The 19,174-nt window shown below is 43.7% G+C and overlaps 1 protein-coding gene across 1 annotated transcript in view; it reads left to right on the forward strand.

The window, feature by feature from the left end:
- LOC129711185 (unconventional myosin-If-like) overlaps positions 1–19,174 on the forward strand; it is a 70,647-nt gene that overhangs the window by 18,177 nt on the left and 33,296 nt on the right. Inside the window, exons 2-8 of the mRNA XM_055658646.1 lie at positions 1,005–1,142; positions 13,912–14,001; positions 14,386–14,480; positions 15,591–15,678; positions 16,955–17,044; positions 17,573–17,704; positions 18,083–18,217. Of these exons, the coding sequence (XP_055514621.1) occupies positions 1,005–1,142; positions 13,912–14,001; positions 14,386–14,480; positions 15,591–15,678; positions 16,955–17,044; positions 17,573–17,704; positions 18,083–18,217 (768 nt within the window). The remainder of the gene's footprint in view (positions 1–1,004; positions 1,143–13,911; positions 14,002–14,385; positions 14,481–15,590; positions 15,679–16,954; positions 17,045–17,572; positions 17,705–18,082; positions 18,218–19,174) is intronic.

The following is a 19,174-nucleotide window of genomic DNA, read 5'->3' on the forward strand; positions in this document are numbered from 1 at the left end:
ACTCCATCCTTCTCTCCACCACCGACTCCTTTATATTGATTATTCCAAGTAAGTATAACACTCCCTCGGTGTATAACTTGGAGAGTATCTAGGAGAGAATATTTAAAAAAAAAATCCAAATAAAACAGATCCTTTGTTGACCATCGATCCATGTTGCCCGTCGAACACCCGTTCACACTAGTTCTATGTTATTACACTGTCACGTCCACTCCTGGGTAATCTACAGAGGCCAATCATCCTACAAACCCGCACATCTTTTAAATGTGGGTGGAAACTGGAGCACCCAGAGGAAATCCACGCGGTCACAGGGGGATCGTGCAAACTCCACACAGGCAGCACTTGAGGTCAGGATCAAACCGAGTCTCTGCGCTGCAAGGCAGTAGGACTATCTGCCCTAACATAATTGAATTCTTCAAAACAGCAGCACCTGAATCAGCTGACTTACCTTCATCAGAAGGCAGCTGAGTTGTTCCTGACAATTCTAACAAATAAACAACAAAAATGCTCCCTAACCCCAAATGGAAGATAGCATGCATGCACAACTATTTTATGTAATGGAATTATTGAGTACAATATGTGTGTGAACATAGAACATAGAAAGAACAAGCCCTTTAGACCACAATATCCATGCTGACCATGATGCCAAATTAAACTAATCTCTGACTGCACATGATCCATATCCTTCCATTCCCTGCATATCCACGTGCCAACCGAAAAACTTCTAAAATGCCACTATCGCATCTGCCTCCACCACCATCCCTGGCAGTGCGTTCCAGGCACTCACTACCCTTTGGGTAGAAAAACTTGCTCTGTACATCTCTCACCGGCAAGCTATTCCCTCTCGCCTACAACACTTCCACACTGGGATAAAGGTTCTGATAGACTGTGTGTGTGTGTGTGAGTGTGCTTTGTGTACATGTAAAACAATGTTATATTCATGCTGATAAATGTTAAGATATCCTGGCTGGCAGCATTGAAACATTCACGTTTTCTCCTTTGTGCAGGGGAGCAGGGACAAGTATCACTGGCAGAGCCACAATGTCAAGCAGAGTGGCGTGGACGACATGGTACTTCTGTCTAAGATCACGGAGGATGCTATCGTGGAGAATCTTAAGAAACGCTACTTGGATGACTATATCTTTGTATCCTTTCAACAAGTACAATGATGAAACATGGAAGCCCCAGTTACAAACCATCAACGGCTGTGTACAGTTGTGTTGAAGGTTGTCGAAGATAAATAGATGGCATGGATAGTACGACTAAAATTAAAGTCAATGGAAGGTACAATTAAAATTATAAACATTAAAATTGGCATTAAAATCTGTAATAAAGATTAGAGAAGAGTTTAGACAGAAGACTGTTAGAACTTGAGAATTAGGGCCATTCGATCCTGTTCCGCCATTGTTGAAGATCTCACCTGATCTTCTACATCAATGCTATTTTCCTACATTTTCCCGACATTGTTTGATACCATTACAATCTGCACCTCTTTGATCTGTTTTGAATTAACTCAATGACTGTGTGTACAGCCTCTGATGTGGACGATTCCAAAGATCCACCACCCTCTGCCTGAAAACTTTTCTCCTCATCTCAATCCTTGCAGAAATGGGAGGTTAATAACAGGAAATATGGGAAAGTAGAGGAATTAGACAAATATTTTATGTTTGTCTTCAGAGAAGAATTTAAAACTTGCCAGAAATACCAGAGTATGAGGAGCTGAAGGAAGGCCTTCCAGGGTATTAGTTACAGGGAGAGACTGGACAAGCTTGGGTTGCTTATTTGTGGAGTGTCAGAGATTGAGGAGAAAAAATAGAAGTGTATAAAACTATGTGAGGCATAGATGGGCTAGACAGTCAATAAATAGACATTAGCTAATAGTCAATGTGTGATGCGCACAAACAGACGTATATGATTGTTGTCATCATCACAAGGGTAGAATGTAACACTCCATTTGCTGGAGCTAACTCTACTTGGCCAGCTCTCCTCAGTCATGTGGCAATCAGATCTGTGTTGCAAGGCTTTCTCCCAGCAGAAGTGCAAACAAGGTCCTCCACTGCTGGACATGTTGTGGAATTGATCACAAACAAATGTTGCTGAGTTATCTCTGGTATCATGTAACCCACAAGCACCTGTGACTTTGACATGACTTAAAATACACAACAGTACAGCTCAGGAACAGGCCCTTCGGCCCACCATGATTTGACCATGATTCCAATCTGAACGAGTGGTGAATCTCTGGAACTCTCTGCCACAGAGGGTAGTTGAGGCCAGTTCATTGGCTATATTTAAGAGGGAGTTAGATGTGGCCCTTGTGGCTAAGGGGATCAGGGGGTATGGAGAGAAGGCAGGTACGGGATACTGAGTTGGATGATCAGCCATGATCATATTGAATGGCGGTGCAGGCTCGAAGGGCCGAATGGCTACTCCTGCACCTAATTTCTATGTTTCTATGTTTCTAATCCCATCTGCCTGCACAAGATCCATATCCCTCTACTCCCTGCCTGCTCTTGTGCCTGTGTAAATGCATCTTAAACATTGATATCACATCAGCTTCTACCACTCTTCTGGCAGTGCATTCCAAGCTCACACAATTCTCTGCGTAAAATAAACGCGTCGTAAATCTCCATTAAACATTGCTGCTCTAACCTTAAAGCTGTGCTCTCAGGTCTTTGACTTTTTCATCCTGGAAAAATGATTCTGACTGTCCAACACATCTAAACCTCTCATAATTTTATATACTTCTATCTGTTTTATCAAATATCCAAATATATTCTGTGGTTTATGAAGCAAAGATGGCTATATTCCTAGACTTATCAACCTTTTCATCACAAAAATGAATGAATCTGTAAAATCATAACCATAATCGTAATTTATTAGCCAAGTACGTTTTGCAACATACGAGGAATTTGATTTGCCATACAGTCATACCAAAAAAGCAACAAGACACACAGCTACATTAAATTTAACATAAAGATCCACGACAGCGGCTCCTCCACATTCCCCACTGTGATGGAAGTACAATAGAAGTGGTGATTTACGTTCTGATGTCCATGCACAGTTAGCAAAAGTAAAACTGGTCAGACAAAAAATGTTGGAGTAACAGTGGGTCAGGCAGCATCTCTGGAGAAAAGGAATAGGTGATGTTTCGAATCGAGATCCTTCTTCAGACCCAAAACGTCCGTGATTCTGCCTGACCCGCTGAGTTACTCCAGCTTTTTGTATCTATCTTCAGTTTAAACCAGCATCTGCAGTCTCTTCCTACACACTAAAACTGGTCAGTTAAGTTCGGAAACCCTCTCCTTCGGCAAATGTTCCTGTTTTTTACAACTATCCAGATGTCCACCATGAATCATGAAAACTTAGTTCTGCAAATTACAGGAAGTTCTAAGTATGAAACAAGAACTAACCTTGAGCAAAAAATGATAAACTGCAAACTACTTAAGAACAGCAATATAATCATAGTTAATTTTCTTGAGCAATCGTTAGTTATTTTCTTCCTCGCCTTCCAATATTTTGAGATTTTGTTTAAATACGATCCTGGCCGCTTCAAATTGTTCCAAATGAAGGTTAATTTTCAACAGTTCATTGGATCAAATGATGTCTCTTAATTACAGTGGCCCTAAATATTCTATTTCAAGTCAACATTTATAATTTCCAACATAAAACCTATCAATTATGCTTTTAAAAATCTTCATACGCTGATGTTCTCTCAAAATTATTGACCCAACTTGGTTGATAATGACTTGATATTGAGGCCTTGTAATCAAGGCTTGGAATGATACAATGGCAGCAAATGATATTTTATTTTGTATCTTTGAATCTTTCGAAATCTACAAATATTTTTACAGAAACTTTACAAGATTCCTTTGATAATGATCTCATATTCTCACGTAGCATTGTTATGAACATTGAATTCTCCAATTTTAATTAAATCCCCCATTTCCCCCTTTCTAATTCCTGTGCCGCAAACCCACTCTGATATACATTAATTTTCCCCACTCTCCTTTCTCTCTTCCCACAACCTCTGTCCCCTTCCATTTATCTTCCACCCTCTGGCTTGATACCACTCCTCTTCTATCCTTATCTGTCAACCTTTTGTCTCCTTATCACCTCTAGCCATTCTCACTTACTCCACCCATCACCTCGACCCTCCCATCTACCCGCCTATCTCTTGTGCAGGAAGGAACTGCAGATGCTGGGTTCCACCGAAGATGGACACAAACTGCTGGAGTAACTCAACCTCTCTGAAGAGAAGGATTGAATGATGTTTCGGGTCGAGACCTATCTTCAAACTCGACCCGAAACATCACCCAATCCTTCTCTCTAGAGATGCTGCCTGTCCCGCTGAGTTACTCCAGCATTTTGTGTCTATCCACCTATCACTTATACCCCCCCCACCTCTCTTTTCCAGCTTTCTCCCTCCTACTACAATGAGTCTGATGATGGTGTTCCTTCCATGACAAGGTCGCCGGGCCCATCTGATTCACCAACAGTTGCATTATATTCAGGACCTTGCACATACATTTCTGAAAATGGTTGAGCTGCACAGCAAAGAATTTGGTGGAAACATCTTTCGGAATAAAATAGCTTCCAAGACTGTAAATCCCACACATAGAGAACTATCCAATGTATCAGTGGAGTACTGGTGTTGGTGAACATAGAGAAAAGACAGCCTAGATGCTTAATTTTACTTTCTTTAACGTACATTTTTTACATGTACTGTTTTTAGTTTAAGCAACATCTTGTTGTTCCTCTTCCCTCACTTGTGTTGCATTATTAATATTGTTTTCTCATTTCCCCCTCTGCATCGGTTTTAAATCATTTTCTTCTCGTCGCTTCTGGGAAGTTTGTGCTTGAAAGCCACGTTCAAATGAAACATTATGACTGCCCCAGAGTGTTCTGTTATTCTAAATATTGGCTCAAGTCACGCAGAAACAAATAAAAGGGTGCAAAAGATCACAAACTTTCACACGCATCTTTACTCAGTGGACACATTATGCCCGAGCTTTGGGCAGCTTTTAGCCCTGTTCAACAGGATCTTTTTGTGAACACACAGACCCACACACAGAGGTGGCCATGTCTCTGGGTGGGAATCAGGGCCGGCCTTAAGCCAATTGGACCCAATTGCTCCCAATTGGGCCCCGCACCTATGGGGGCCCCGTGCCAGTGATCTACTCTCGGCTCGGGTAGATTTACCTCGGGTGGGGGGGGGGGAGAGAGGGGTGGAGAGAGAGTAGAGGGGTGGAGGGGGAAGAAAGGCGTAGACGGGGAGGGGGGGGGTGTGAGGGGGAATGGAGAAGGGGGAGAGGGGAAGGTGGGTCGTTCCTTCACAGTCTCGGGGCAGCGCTCCCGCCCCTCCAGTCACCGTGCACACACAGTGTCACACACACAGCCCCGGCTCCACCCCTCTCTCTCCCCATGGGGATGCGGTGAACAATACAGGGGGGGCCGGGTTGGGGGGGGGGGAGCAACGTTTATAAACCTCGGCCTCAGCTCACAACCGTCCGCCCGGACCCTGGCATCCACTCCCGCCGCCGACCCTCTCCCTCCCTTCTCTCCTTGCCTCCCTCCATCCCTTCTTCTTCCCTCCCTCCCTTTTCTCCTTCCCTCCCTTTCCCTCCTTCCCTCCCTCCCTCCCTCCCACACACACACATAATGCACAGTCATCTAACACACAACGCTCTCTTTGCCCTTCTCTAACACACACACATAATGCACAGACAACTAACACACACACATAATAAACAGACAACTAACACACACACACACACACACACACACACACACACACACACACACACACACACACACACACACACACACACACACACACACACACACACACACACACCTACCCACTATAAATGTGATCATAAATGAAAGACACTAATCCAGAACCGAGAGAGGAACAAACACAAGAGGGACAATTGCCCTGCTACCTGCAAACCAACACCGTAACCATAAAGAAAGTGGTTATCAGAATCAGATCTTCATTTAAAAATAAAAAGATAAGAGAAATTTAAAAAAAAATGTGCGTAGAAGTACGGCAGCATTAAAGTTAAAAATGCATAGGTGTAATATTGCAGAGAGATTATGTAAATTAAAATGAACGTTTTGGAAGTATACCTTTTTATTCAGGTTTGTGTTTATTATCGTCTTGTGCATCAAGATACAGTGAAAAGCTGAGTTTTGCATGGTAATTAAGCAGATCTTATAATACTAAACTCAAGGCTAATGGATAGATCAAATGGTACGGAGTGCAGAAGACAGTTACTTACAGGTCAAAAAGAGATGTAAAAGAATAAAGCAATTGTTTTTGTGAAAAGAGATGAAAAAACAGCCAGAAATAGATTATCCTGTTTTTAAGAGAGGCGAGAGAAAGGGGCCATGAGAAGGTTCTTGCAATCAGGAAGGGTTACAGCTCTAGTTCAGTTTGAAATTCTATTCTTAGGATCTGCTTCCGTTTCTCTGTAATAAACATTATCACCACTAACCTCTCTGCAGTCCTGCAAACCCTTGCAATCATCTTCACTGTTTTTCATCTTGTGTCTAATATTAAATTATTGTGTAATTGGAATGTATCTACCATACAGTTATTGGGACATGTGGCTCAGGCATCTTACAGCCGCACCCTGTCTACCTCTCAGACACCCTTCATCCCTGCTATTTACTGAACCATTTCTCTTTAATACAGTTGTCAGCATCCAAGAAAATTGGCATTTAGTCATATATTTTATCAAACGGGTTTTTGAAAATTTATATTTAAAGACTCTTTGCATTCTCTGTGATGTTTTTCAATTGGAGACAAGAAAATGCAGAAGCTAGAGTGTTGTAATAGAACAAATTGCTGGAGGAACTCAGCGGGTCAGGCAGCATCTGTGGAATGGAAAGGCGACATAAAAGGGTCCCGGCTCGAAATGTTGTTGGCCCATTTTCCTCCCCAAATGCTGCCTGACCCAGTGAGTTCATCCAGCATTTTTTTATTTGCTTCTGTTAAAATAAGCCATCGTGTCCTATACTTTATAGGCATTGACTCCTACAGTTTTTTCTATGCGTTAGATGTTGACATTTTCTTTCACAATATGGGCTCAAAGGTGACAAAGGACAGTTTTAGGTTTTTTTTTTTGGTTTATTTTCGTTTATTATCATCTGTACCAAGGACCAGTGAAAAGCATTTTTGTGTGTGTTATCCAATCAGCGGAAAAACTATACATAATTATAATCAAGCTGTTCCACAGTGTACAACTACAGGATAAATGGAATAACGTTTAGTGCAAGATAAAGTCCAGTACTCTTCCTTGATTATGCTGATGATCTTGCTGAGACAACGCGAAGTATAAGGAAGGTTGGTTTGTGTGATGGTCTGGGCTGCGTCCACAATTCTCTGCAATTTCTTGTAGTCTTAGATGGAGTTGTTCCCAAACCATGCTGTGATGCATCCCAATCAAATGCTTTCTACGGCACATCTGTAGAAGTTGGTGAGAATTGTTGGGAACATGCCAAACTTCCTAAGCCTTCGAAGGGAGATGAGGCATAGGAAGGAACTGCAGATGCTGATTTTCACCGAAGATAGACACAAAATGCTGGAGTAACTCGGCGGGTCAGGCAGCATCTCTGGAGAAAAGGAATAGGTAACGTTTCAGGTCGAGACCCTTCTTCAGACGAAGATGAGGTGTTGGGATGGTAATGGATAAACAGGTCCCTTTCAGAATGGCAGGCAGTGACTAGTGGAGTGCTGCAAGGCTCGATGCTGGGACTGCAGCTATTTACAATATATATTAATGATTTTGATGAAGGGATTAAAAGTAACATTAGCATATTTGCAGTGTGAACTGTGAAGAGGATGCTATGAGGATGCAGAGCAGGGCCGGCCGCAGGAGGTGCAGGGCCCAATTGGGAACAATTTTGGTGAGCTCGGGTTCACAGCCCTGTTATTTAGTATATATTATGAATTTGTACACTAAGGTGCTATGGATTATACATTGTCTTAATCTCTCCTGCTCCCACCTGACTGTCAGTACCTCCGCTGGCTTCCAACCTTTACCATAGCTGCTAATTACCATTAAACTGCATTATGTGATTGGACACAATGCCCTTGGAGACAGGGGCTGATTGGACGGGAGGAGACCGATTTGTTGATTGGACGGGAATTTTAAGGCAAGCTGGTCAGTGATTGGACGCAACCTCCTTAGAGACAGCGGTTGATTGGCCGCCAAATAAACGGGCACAAAAAAATTGACAAATAGGAAAATTTAAGAATAAGGGGTAGGCCATTTAGAACCGAGATGAGGAAAAACTTTTTCACAGAGAGTTGTGAATTTGTGGAATTCTCTGCCTCAGAAGGCAGTGGAGGTCGATTAACTGAATGCATTCAAAAGAGACAGAGCTCTTACGGCTAGCGAAATCAAGGGGTATGGGGAGAAGGTGGGAACGGGGTACTGATTGTGGATGAGCAGCCATGATCACATTGAATGGCGGTGCTGGCTCGAAGGGCTGAATGGCCTACTCCTGCACCTATTGTCTATGTATCTATGTATCTATGATAACCTGAGAATGAGTAAGTGGATGAATTAATCTCCCCCCACTACTGACAGAGTACACGTGCCCTTTTGATTGCATGAAGTGCATTCAAAATGTTGCCTGGATTGGTGGGTATTGGCTATAAGAAGGGGTTGGACAAACTTGGATGTTTTCTCTGGAGTAATGGAGGTTGAGGGGAGATCTGATCAAATTATATAAAGTTATGAGAGGCATAGATAGGTTAGATGTCAGAATCTTTTTTCCTGGGTAAAAATATCAAAAACTTGAGAGCACAGCTTTAAGGTGAGTGAAGCAAAGTTTAAAAGAAATGTGCAGGATAAGTTTTTTACACAAAGCGTGATGGGTGTCTGCATCGTTCTGCCGGCGTTGGTGCTGGAAACGGATACATTAATGGCATTCAAGAGAATTTTGGATAGGAATAACATGGATTTGCAAAGAATGAAGGGATAAGCAGACAGAGGAGATTAGTTTAATTTGGCATCAAGTTTGGCACGGAGATTGTGGGCTGAAGGGCCTTATCCTGTGCTGCACAGTACTCTATTCCATATTCTCAGTGCACCTCTCTGCCATTTGGACAGAACAAATGGGTCTTCTTTTACACGAGGGATCGATGGTCAATGGAGAATACATGTCTACTCGAAAAATGACTCATACTTGAGCTTGCAGTATCTTAATGGAGTGAATGTAATGGAACCAATGAACTGAGGCAAGTGGGTGTAATGTGAACTTGGGCTGAGAAAGGAATAAGCCGAGGTGCAACATTGGTGAGGAAGTGATGAGCGGCAGCTGGGACATGGATCAGGATCGAAGAATGAACTGAAGTGCGAGCGTGGGGACGGGCCGGGACGGGACTAGGGGCCAGGGGCCAGTGAGAACCCTCAATGGAGGTGAAGAGGGATTGAGAGATTGAGAGGGAAAGGGAGTGTTGCCTTGACTGAGGGTGGTGGGTGAAGAGGGGTGGGTTGCAGTGGGGAGCAATTAACCTGGAGATCTGAAGAATCATAGAGTATCTCTAGGGAAGGGTGTGTAGACATCCAGGGAATTTGGTTATTGTGGACCACATGCAATTATAAAGGCCTTCAGTTCCATGGGATAAACTTACTTTGTCTGAATTAAATGAAAAGGCAAGTACTCTCCAACTTGATCAGCCCTAGATCAAGGACGCACCCTCTGCTGATCAGTGGTCCAAATTGGAGGATTCTACCTACTCCAATGACATTGTTCCCATAACATCTAGACTTTGCCAACCTCACCCTTTGTGTTGAAGATAGGCACAAATGTTGGTTTAACTCAATGGGTCAGGTAGTATCTCTGGAGAAAAAGGATGAGTTGCATTTTGGGTTGAAACCCATCTTCAGACAAATATAGAACCCTTTGTGTTTCTAGGTGGCACAGAGCAAGGAACAAAGTGAGGGATTTGGAATTTGTTCTGTAGCATCTCAGTGAGTCAGTGCTATACTGGTGACTGGACAGTTGTTAAGCGCAGTTAACAATTTGCATAAAAATGTAAAGTCATAACATTTTGAGGAATGGATAGACTTGAAATCAACATTTTTGTTAAACCTTCAAGTTATCCAGTGGATCAGGTCCCTGGAATCTACAAACTCGGAAATTTCCATTCTAATTATCTGCGCTGTTTGGATAAGATTAATCTAAGCACTGGTAAGAGGAATTTCTTGGTCTATTTTTTGCTTCATGAGAAAGAAGCTCGGTTACTGCACCAACTGCATCAGGCAAGGTCAAGGCAAGCAAGAGGAAGTTGGGTTTTCCGATCACTAACATGTAAATTCGGACTTCCAGTTTACCATTAGTGCAAGATTCTACAAACTCCTTTTATTGTCCACTTGCTTCCATCCTTGCCCCGTTCCTTCCTCCAACGCTCAGCAAGTTCCAGGAAGTTACAGAAAGTGGTTCCTCTCAGCCACCTTGTGGAATTGGCCGACACAATTGGAGCCTTCACAAGAAATAGTCTCAGCCTCTTTCAGAATGCTTGGTCTTAACATGACTGACTCCAGGTATCTGTAGTTACCAGAGATCGTCAACCAATATAAACTTAATTATCTGTCGTAGTTCCCTGATACCCTGATGGATGGGGCAGGTAGTGGGGGTTAGGGATGGAAATGGCAGGGGAAATAGGGATGGCAGATCTGGGATGGGGGGGGGGGGGGGTTGAGAGGAAAGGTGGGGGTACTGAGGACAGGCAGTGGACTGTATGATAGGCAGGTAGCGTATAGGGAGGCCAGATGGAGGGTAGAGAGACTAGGCAGGTGCTATGGAGGACTGTCGGGGGAGGGGGCAGGGAGGATAGGTGAGGGAAGATGGTAGGAAGGACCAAATTGCCCCATCCACGCTTGTCCCATTTGCCTGCTAAACCTTTATCTCTCTAAACATTTCCTATCCATGTACCTGTCCGAATGTCTTTTAAAGATTGTTATAGTATCTGCTTCAACTACCTCCTCTGGCAGCTCATTAAATATACCCACCACCCACTGTGTGAAAAAGTTGCCTCTCAGATTCTTATTAATCTTTGGGTGAAGTCAGTCCATGTCGCCTTTCTCAGGAGATTAGTGCTGGGTCGGATATCAGCATGCTGGTTCGAAGCTGCTGATGAACCAACCACAAAAAGAGTGTGAACTCAACCACTTTATGTCCACGAGCTGACTGGGGGTGGACCATCGGTGGTGTGAAGCCTGTGATCCCACCCCACTCCCAGCCATGGTGTGGCTGGATCAACACTGGGGCCGGGTCATTGTGTTGACCTACTCCCGTTGCCCTTTATCTGAGGCCCCGCCACTCTGCCATGAAGCATCTCGTTTATCAACCTTTGATGTGGCAACGTCCTCAGGAAAGCAACGCAACTCTGCAGAGCTATTTCACATTCTGCGCAATTTCACTTCTTCTTTCTCTGTACTGAATTAACTAAAAGACACAGAGAAGATATTTAACCGTAAATTCAGTGCCTTTCATTTTTGACTAAAAGTGTGATTTAAATGCACAATAATCTACTTTTCAGAGTTGTGATGTGTAGAGTCATGGAGGTGTACAGCATGGAAACAGGTCGTTCGACCCATCTTGTCCATGCCAACCATGTGTTTCACTGCCCAACGTGCCAAATGCAATGACAAATTTACCCCTGCAAAAGATACCGTGACATTATTTTGAAGACGAACGAATAAATATTCTTCTACATACTGGTCAATATTTACATATTAACCAACATTGATTGATTGATTGAAAGATACAGCATGGAAACAGGCCCTTCAGCCCATGAACTCCATGCCACAAATCGATACCACGTTCACACTAGTTCTATGTTATCCCTCTTTCTCATTCACTCCCTACAAGAGGCAATTTATAGAGGCAAATTAACCTCCAAACCCTCTTTGGGATGTGGGAGGAAGCCGGAACACCCGAAGGAAACCCACATGGTCACAGTGAGAACAGGCAAATCCACACAGGTCAGGATCAAACCCGGCCTCTGCCGTTGTGAGACAGCAGCTCTGCCAACTGTACCACTGACTTGTTACTAAGTGGGAGTCTTGTTTTGCACAAACTGGCCCTAATATTTACGTAAATTACAATGGTGACTTCATATCAAAAGTACTGGAATGACTGTAAAACACTCCGAGATGTCCTAAGGTCAGTGAATGCGTTCCATAAATGCATTTCATTTTCTTTTTATTTGAACAAGTGTTAGAAATTCTCCTTATCACCTTTCATAATCACTGAAAACATGAACTGCTTAACAATTATTTGCTTGGTGATTTTTGTTCTGCACTTATAATGACTGCTTCCTGAAGATCTGTACAGTTTTACCACACATCATCTGCGCCCAAGAGGTAGAACGTTTTATGTGAGAGCAAGTCTTACTTCAAAAATTGATGTCGCAGGTATTTGTTAATCTTTGTAACGTTTAATTACCTGGTTTGTATCACTCCAAATTATAAAACATTTCTGTTAAACATCTTACCACTCACAAGAATGTTCCAACATTGCGAGGGGGAGAAGTGTATTGCAGAGCAGAGCGATCTAGTAGTATATGTACATGGTTCTCTGAAAGTGAAGTCGCAGGTAGATAGGATGGCGACATTTATTTCTTTTTTTTGCCATGTTGGCCTTCTTCGATCAGGGAATTGAACTGGTGTGTGAACTGGTTGAATTTAACTGACCAGCACAGAGAAGCTGTAATGACCAGCATAAAAAAGCTTTACTTCTCCAAGTTCAGCAATGATAGTCTACTCATTACACAATAGGAGGGCCATAAATATGCTGGAGAGAGTGCGGGGATATTTACCAGAGTGTTGCCTGGCACGGAGTTATGGCTTTCCTTGGAGTGGATGATGAAGGTGGACAAACTGGATGGGAGGCAGGTTGGGTGTAACAGTAGGAAACATTTCCCATAGCAGAGGTATCCAAATCTAGAAGGCATACATTTAGGATAAGAGTTTAGAGGAGATTTAGTTTGGAGATACAGCATGGAAAACTGGTCCTTTGGTCACTATTGATCAGCCTGAAGAAGGGTCTCGAACCGAAACATCACCCATTCCTTCTCTCCAGAGATGCTGCCCGTCCCGCTGAATCACTCCAGCATTTTACATCTACCTTCGACCATTGATCACCCATTCACATTAGTCCAGTTATCCCACATTTCTTACCCATGACCGATATAATAGGGACAATTTACAGAGGCCAATACAATAAAGCTACAAACCTGCACGTTTGGGAGGTGGGAGGAAATGGGAGAATTCAGAGGAAACCCAGGCGGTCACAGGGAGACCGTGCAAACTCCACACAGAAAGGACCCGAGGTCAGGATTGAACCCGGGACTCTGGCACTGTGAGGCAGCAGCTCAACCAGCTGCACCACCGTGCCACCTTGATCTGAGGATACATAATTAGAATCTGGAACCTACTGACTTGGGGGGGGGGCAGCTAATCTCTGCTGTGGGGTTCCACAAGGTTCCATCCTTGGCCCCATTCTCCATTGGCCCCATTCTCTTCTCCCTGTATATGCTCCCCTTAGGCCAGAGACCCTCACAACATTTGGAAAGTATTTTTACGAGTTTTGAATTGCACAGTAAAGATGTTTGTGGATCAGGTTCTGGTAAATGGAACGTGGTTGGGTTGACATTTATTCGGTTGGCCGAAGGGCCTATTTTTGTGACTTTGTGGCTCAATCCATACTCAAACCTCATGCTGCCAAATGCATTCTCTTCCGGTTGCGATGTGCCGCAGGTATTGAGTTTACAGGTGCTGCCAGGAAACTGCTCGCCACTTTCCTGGGAATTTCCTGCCACCGCTGTAACAACAGGGACTGTCGGTTTCCATTCTTAACAAACCATCCAGGAAAAAACCTTAACCTGTGTGTCAGACCTACATCGGTACAGTGCTCATCTCAATCAATCCTTTCAAACAGATGCCTTATTTCACCGACAGAGAAGTTGAAATTTATCAAGGAGCTGTAAGTAACTTTAATACTTTTTCTATGCAAACCAAACATCTGGTGTTGTTTTGTAGCTTTTACATTTGTTCCCCCAGCACTTTGGTCAGAACTGTGTGGGAGCCACTGTCTTCTATCTTGCTGCACTGAGGCTGCGATTCTGTGGTATAGTCGCCAGTGTAACTGGGACTGCTACCAACTGTCAGAATCATGTAATCCTGTCACTGGTGACAATACTTGTCACTCAGATGTAAAAACATCTTCCTAGTGATATTTAAAGCATGCATTCCACCTCGTGAAGCTTGCACATTGAAGACTTTTGCTTTGAATAAAGTCCGCCTCTCACCCTCCCTCAACACTCGGCAAGTTCTACTTTTGCTTAGACAATTTGTTTTCTTTCTGCAGGCTCAGTATGAAAATCCGCCTCATATTTACGCTCTTACAGACAATATGTACAGGAACATGTTGATCGATGCAGAGAACCAGTGTGTTATAATCAGGTATGTAAAGAAAGGTCCCGACCCAAAATGTCATCTGTCCATTCCCTCCACAGATGCTGCCTGGCCCGCTGAGTTCCTCCAGTACTTTGTGTTTTGCTCAAGATTCCAGCATCTGCAGTTTCTAGTTTAGTTTAGTTTAGTATTATTTTGTTTAGTTTAGTTTACTTTAGTTTAGAAACATAGCATGGCAACAGGTTCTTTGGCCCTCTGAATCCACGCCGAACATAATTCACCCATAAACTAGTTATGTCACCCAGTTTCACATCCTACACACTTGGAGCAATTTACAGAAACTAGTTAACCTACAATCCTGCACATGTTTGGGATGTGGGAAGAAACCGGATGCCCTCTAATTTTTTTTTATATTTCTGCCTGGGTAAAAGGTTTGGAAATACCACTCCTAATTTTATATACTTTTATCAAGTCTCACCTCAACTCTGATGAATCAGAGAAAAATCCAAGTTTGGTCCAATCTCTTCTTGCAACTAATATCCTCTAATCCAGGTATCATTCTGGTAAACCCCTTCTGCACCCTCTCCAAAGTCATCACATCCTTGCTGTAATGGGATGACAGAACTGCACACAAAACTCCATATGTGGCCCAGCCAAAGTCCTGTAAAGCTGTAACCCCTTGGGTTCGGCAAGAGGTGTTGAGGTGGGGGGAATGGGACCTCGACAGAACAGTGGGCACTGAAAAGGACCCAGGTCACCAGGTGAGCAGTTCTGCTTCTTGTTTTACGCACATTATGTCCTTGGAACATATACCTCCTGCTGCATTTCTTCTTGTTCTGTATTTTATGAAATAATATTTCTTCCCTTTTATTTTGAAAATTTGCTGAGATTAACTCTTCTGTGATTGATATTTTGAATTTGTTTTCAGCTTTGGAAGAAAGGGTTTGGGAAGGGGAGACTTCTTTCGATGTGATGTGCCAACGCCAACCGTTCTGCCTTTGTTCCCTCACTTTGTTTCTTGAATCACGTTGACATTTTTTTGTTATGAGTTGAGCGATTGCCAGCCTGAGATTAAGAGAGAATCGCAGTGGATGTGGTGGAAACGCCTGCGATAAGGTCTTACCTCTGGGACTTTTCTCCCCTTATTTTGTCTTCCAGTGGTGAGAGTGGAGCTGGAAAAACAGTGGCTGCAAAATATATCATGGGTTACGTCTCCAAAGTATCAGGAGGAGGATCGAAGGTTCAGGTAATCACAGAGCCTGGAAGGGTTGATGGGAAATTATTTGAGGTTCATCAGTTTGTGTTTGCAGAGGAGAGGAAGAGGCGCCAGAAACCGATGTATTGATCCACCTTCTCTGGGGCACTGAAGAGTTTCCAATCAGCCTAGTCGTAGAATCATAAAGCACAGAGCCAAGCCCTCTGCCCAACTCGCCAAGAGTCATCAAAAGGTATAGCCAGGAAACAGGCCCTTCAGCCCTCTCAGATCATGCTGACCATTAACCACACAGTTACACCAATCCTACATTCATCCCATTTTATCCTCCTTACCTTCCCATTAACTAAGCCCAAATACTGCCATACTACGGGCAATTTCACAGTGACCATTGATCATCTGTACATCTTTAGAATGTGGGAGAAAACCGGAGCCTGAGGCACACTGATTAGAGTCCCCACCCCCAACCAAGAGTGGAGGTGAATTTCTGCTTTGTCAACTTGGCCTACTTATTAGATAACGTTCGCTCTCCTCCCCAACACCAGATGGGATTGGGCAGAGCGTGGAGTTAAACCAGGGCTATTTACCTTTGAAGAACCATTCTACATTTCCTATATAAAAGCAACACAGTGGTGTAGCTGATAGAGCTGCTGCCTCATTGCATCAAAGTCCGGGGTTCGATCCTGACCTCGGGTGCTATCTGCTTGGAGTTTACACATTCTCCTTGTAACCACATGGATTTTCTCCGGGTGCTCCAGTTTCCACTCACATACCAAAGACATGCGGGTTTGCAGGTTAATTGTCCTATGTAAATTGTCCCAAGTGTGTAGGGAGTGGTAGAATCTGGTGGGAGCTGATGCCAATATGGAGAGAATAAAGTTGGATTAGATTAACATTGGATTAATGTAAGTGGGTGGTTGATGGTCAGTATGGACTCAGTGCACCAAAGGGCTGTTTCCATGCTTCATCTCTCTAACATCGCTCAGCAGGTCAGGCAGCGTCTGTGGGGAGAGAGCAGTTTAGGTTGATGACCTTTCAGCAGAATATTCCCTTATACTGGCTCATAAGTAGTGGACTACTGGCACTGGACAAATCTAGATGAAGGACATGAGCCAAGAGAGTGTCCACCTGTGCCCAGACCCATAGTCAGCACTTGGAGCTGTGACTGGGCATCACTGTATCTTCTATCCTCTCGTTCCAGCTGGGAGCTGAATGCCACCCAGGATCAGTGGAAGAAATGTGAGGGCCATGTATTTGCTGCATGTTTATAATGGGGCAAGGACATCATTTATGTTTTATTTGTTTTCAGCACGTAAAAGATATCATCCTGCAGTCAAACCCTCTACTTGAAGCCTTTGGAAATGCTAAGACCGTACGAAACAACAACTCCAGTCGATTTGTAAGTTACCCCTAGAGGAGGTGTCTATGTGTCTGTGGATGTCAAATTTTGATTGGAAGATACTGCATGGCAACAGGCCCTTTGGCCCACCCAGTCTGCACCAACCATCGATCACCCATTCACAACAGTTCTATACTATCCCACTTTCTCATCCACTGCCTACGCACCGGGGCAATTAACTCGCTACACCACTATCCCGCCCTGTGTCGTGTCATCATGGTGTATCCAGCTGCTTGTGGTTCACAGTGACCCCAAGGGTTTACAAATGCAATCGGGGAGAATCCCAGGGATTCTCCCTCCATAACTCTTTGTGTCCCTGCAATGTTGGTGATCTGCTGGATTGCACTGATCAAAAAAGTTCTGTAGAGATTCAGGGGTCTGAGATGTGTGGTCCCGATGGGAAATCTAGCTGCAGGGAAAATTGGTCCTGTTACCTGTATGTTGTGAAGTGTGTGTATGCATGGTATATGTGTGAGCTTGGCTGTGCATGTGTTTAAATCCTTTATTTCTATATTATTTCTTCCTCAGGGAAAATACGTTGAAATTCAGTTCAGTCGTGGTGGTGAGCCGGATGGTGGAAAGATTTCAAACTTTCTTCTGGAGAAATCCCGGGTTGTCAATCAGAATGAGAATGAGAGGAATTTCCACATCTACTACCAGGTATTTTGTCATTTCCTTCCAGATGGAAAAGGCAAACACTTACAGGTGTAACATCACCTGCAAGGTGTGGTTGCGCATAGGTACTGGGTATCCAGTGGGTTACACAGCAGCGGCTGTATGCAACGAGCTGGCAGAGGAGGTAGTTGAGCCAGATACAATAACAACATTTAAAACACACTTATGGACAGGTACGTGGATAGGAAAGGTTTAGAGGGATATGGGTCAAATGCTGGCAAATGGAATTAGCTTAGATAGGGCATCTTGTTAGGCCAAGTTGGGATTGCATCATGCAATGATAATACAAGACAGATTCTGTTCAACACCCTGTAGCAAGGGGGAATGAGTGGTAAATTAAAGGTTACATTTTTCTTCCAATAGCTGCTGGAAGGTGCGTCCCGGGAGCAGATTGAAAACCTGGGCATTGCTGATCCTACGTATTACTTCTACTTAAACCAGTCAGGGACTTACAAGGTGGATGGAACAGATGACAAGAAAGAGTTTGCGGAAACGATGGTAAATGTTTTTATTATGAACTAAGCTGCACACATCACTGCAGAATGTGCCAAACTGTATAATTGATGTTTGATTAAATGATACAGCATGGAAACAGACCCTTCGGCCCAACGAGTCCATGCTGACCATTGATCACCTATTCAGTTCTATCCCTCCACTTTCTCGTCCACGCCCTGGACATTTGGGGCAATTTACAGAGGGACAATTAACCTACCAACCTGCACATCTTTGGGATGTGGGAGGAAACCCACACGGTCACAGAGAGAATGTGCAAGCTTGACACAAAAGTAACCAACGGTTAGGAACAAACCCAGGTCTCCTGCACTGTGAAGCAGCAGCTCCACCAGCTCCTCCTGAAATCCGAGACGAACAGATGGAATCTTGAGCAAAACACAATTGAGCAAATGCTGGAATCTTGAGCAAAGCATAAAGTTCTGGAGGAACTCAATGGGTCAGGCAGCATCTGTGGGGGGAATGGACAGGTTGGGATCATTCTTCAGACTGATAGACTTGAGAGACTTTTCTCACACTCGTGGTCCATATAGCGCTGGACTCAGCGAGCATCCTATAGTCTGTTCCCAGTGACAATATTCGGGAGGGCCTTGACCTGTTCTCCTGTGCTATACTGTTCTCTCCCCGATGCTTAGTTGACAGACCTTAACATGCCCTTGAACATTCTATATTCAGTTGGACCAGAGCTGTCCTAATTAACTCCAGATCTCACCCTATGCCAAAACCCTTCACACCACAACATTACTTGTTTCCCTTCTGAAAATTTCAACGAACCAACTGAGACAGTTTGTGGGGAACGTTTCCCAGATTCCCACAATGTTTCTGAGAGGAGATGCTTTCCATATCACCCTGAAAGATTTTGCTCCAATTATTTTGTTCTGGACTGGACAGATGATACAATTTTTTTACACCTAACTAAGAAACTAAGAACTCATCCTGAACAAT

Source organism: Leucoraja erinacea, chromosome 29, assembly GCF_028641065.1.
Source record: "Leucoraja erinacea ecotype New England chromosome 29, Leri_hhj_1, whole genome shotgun sequence".
NCBI lineage: Eukaryota > Metazoa > Chordata > Chondrichthyes > Rajiformes > Rajidae > Leucoraja > Leucoraja erinaceus.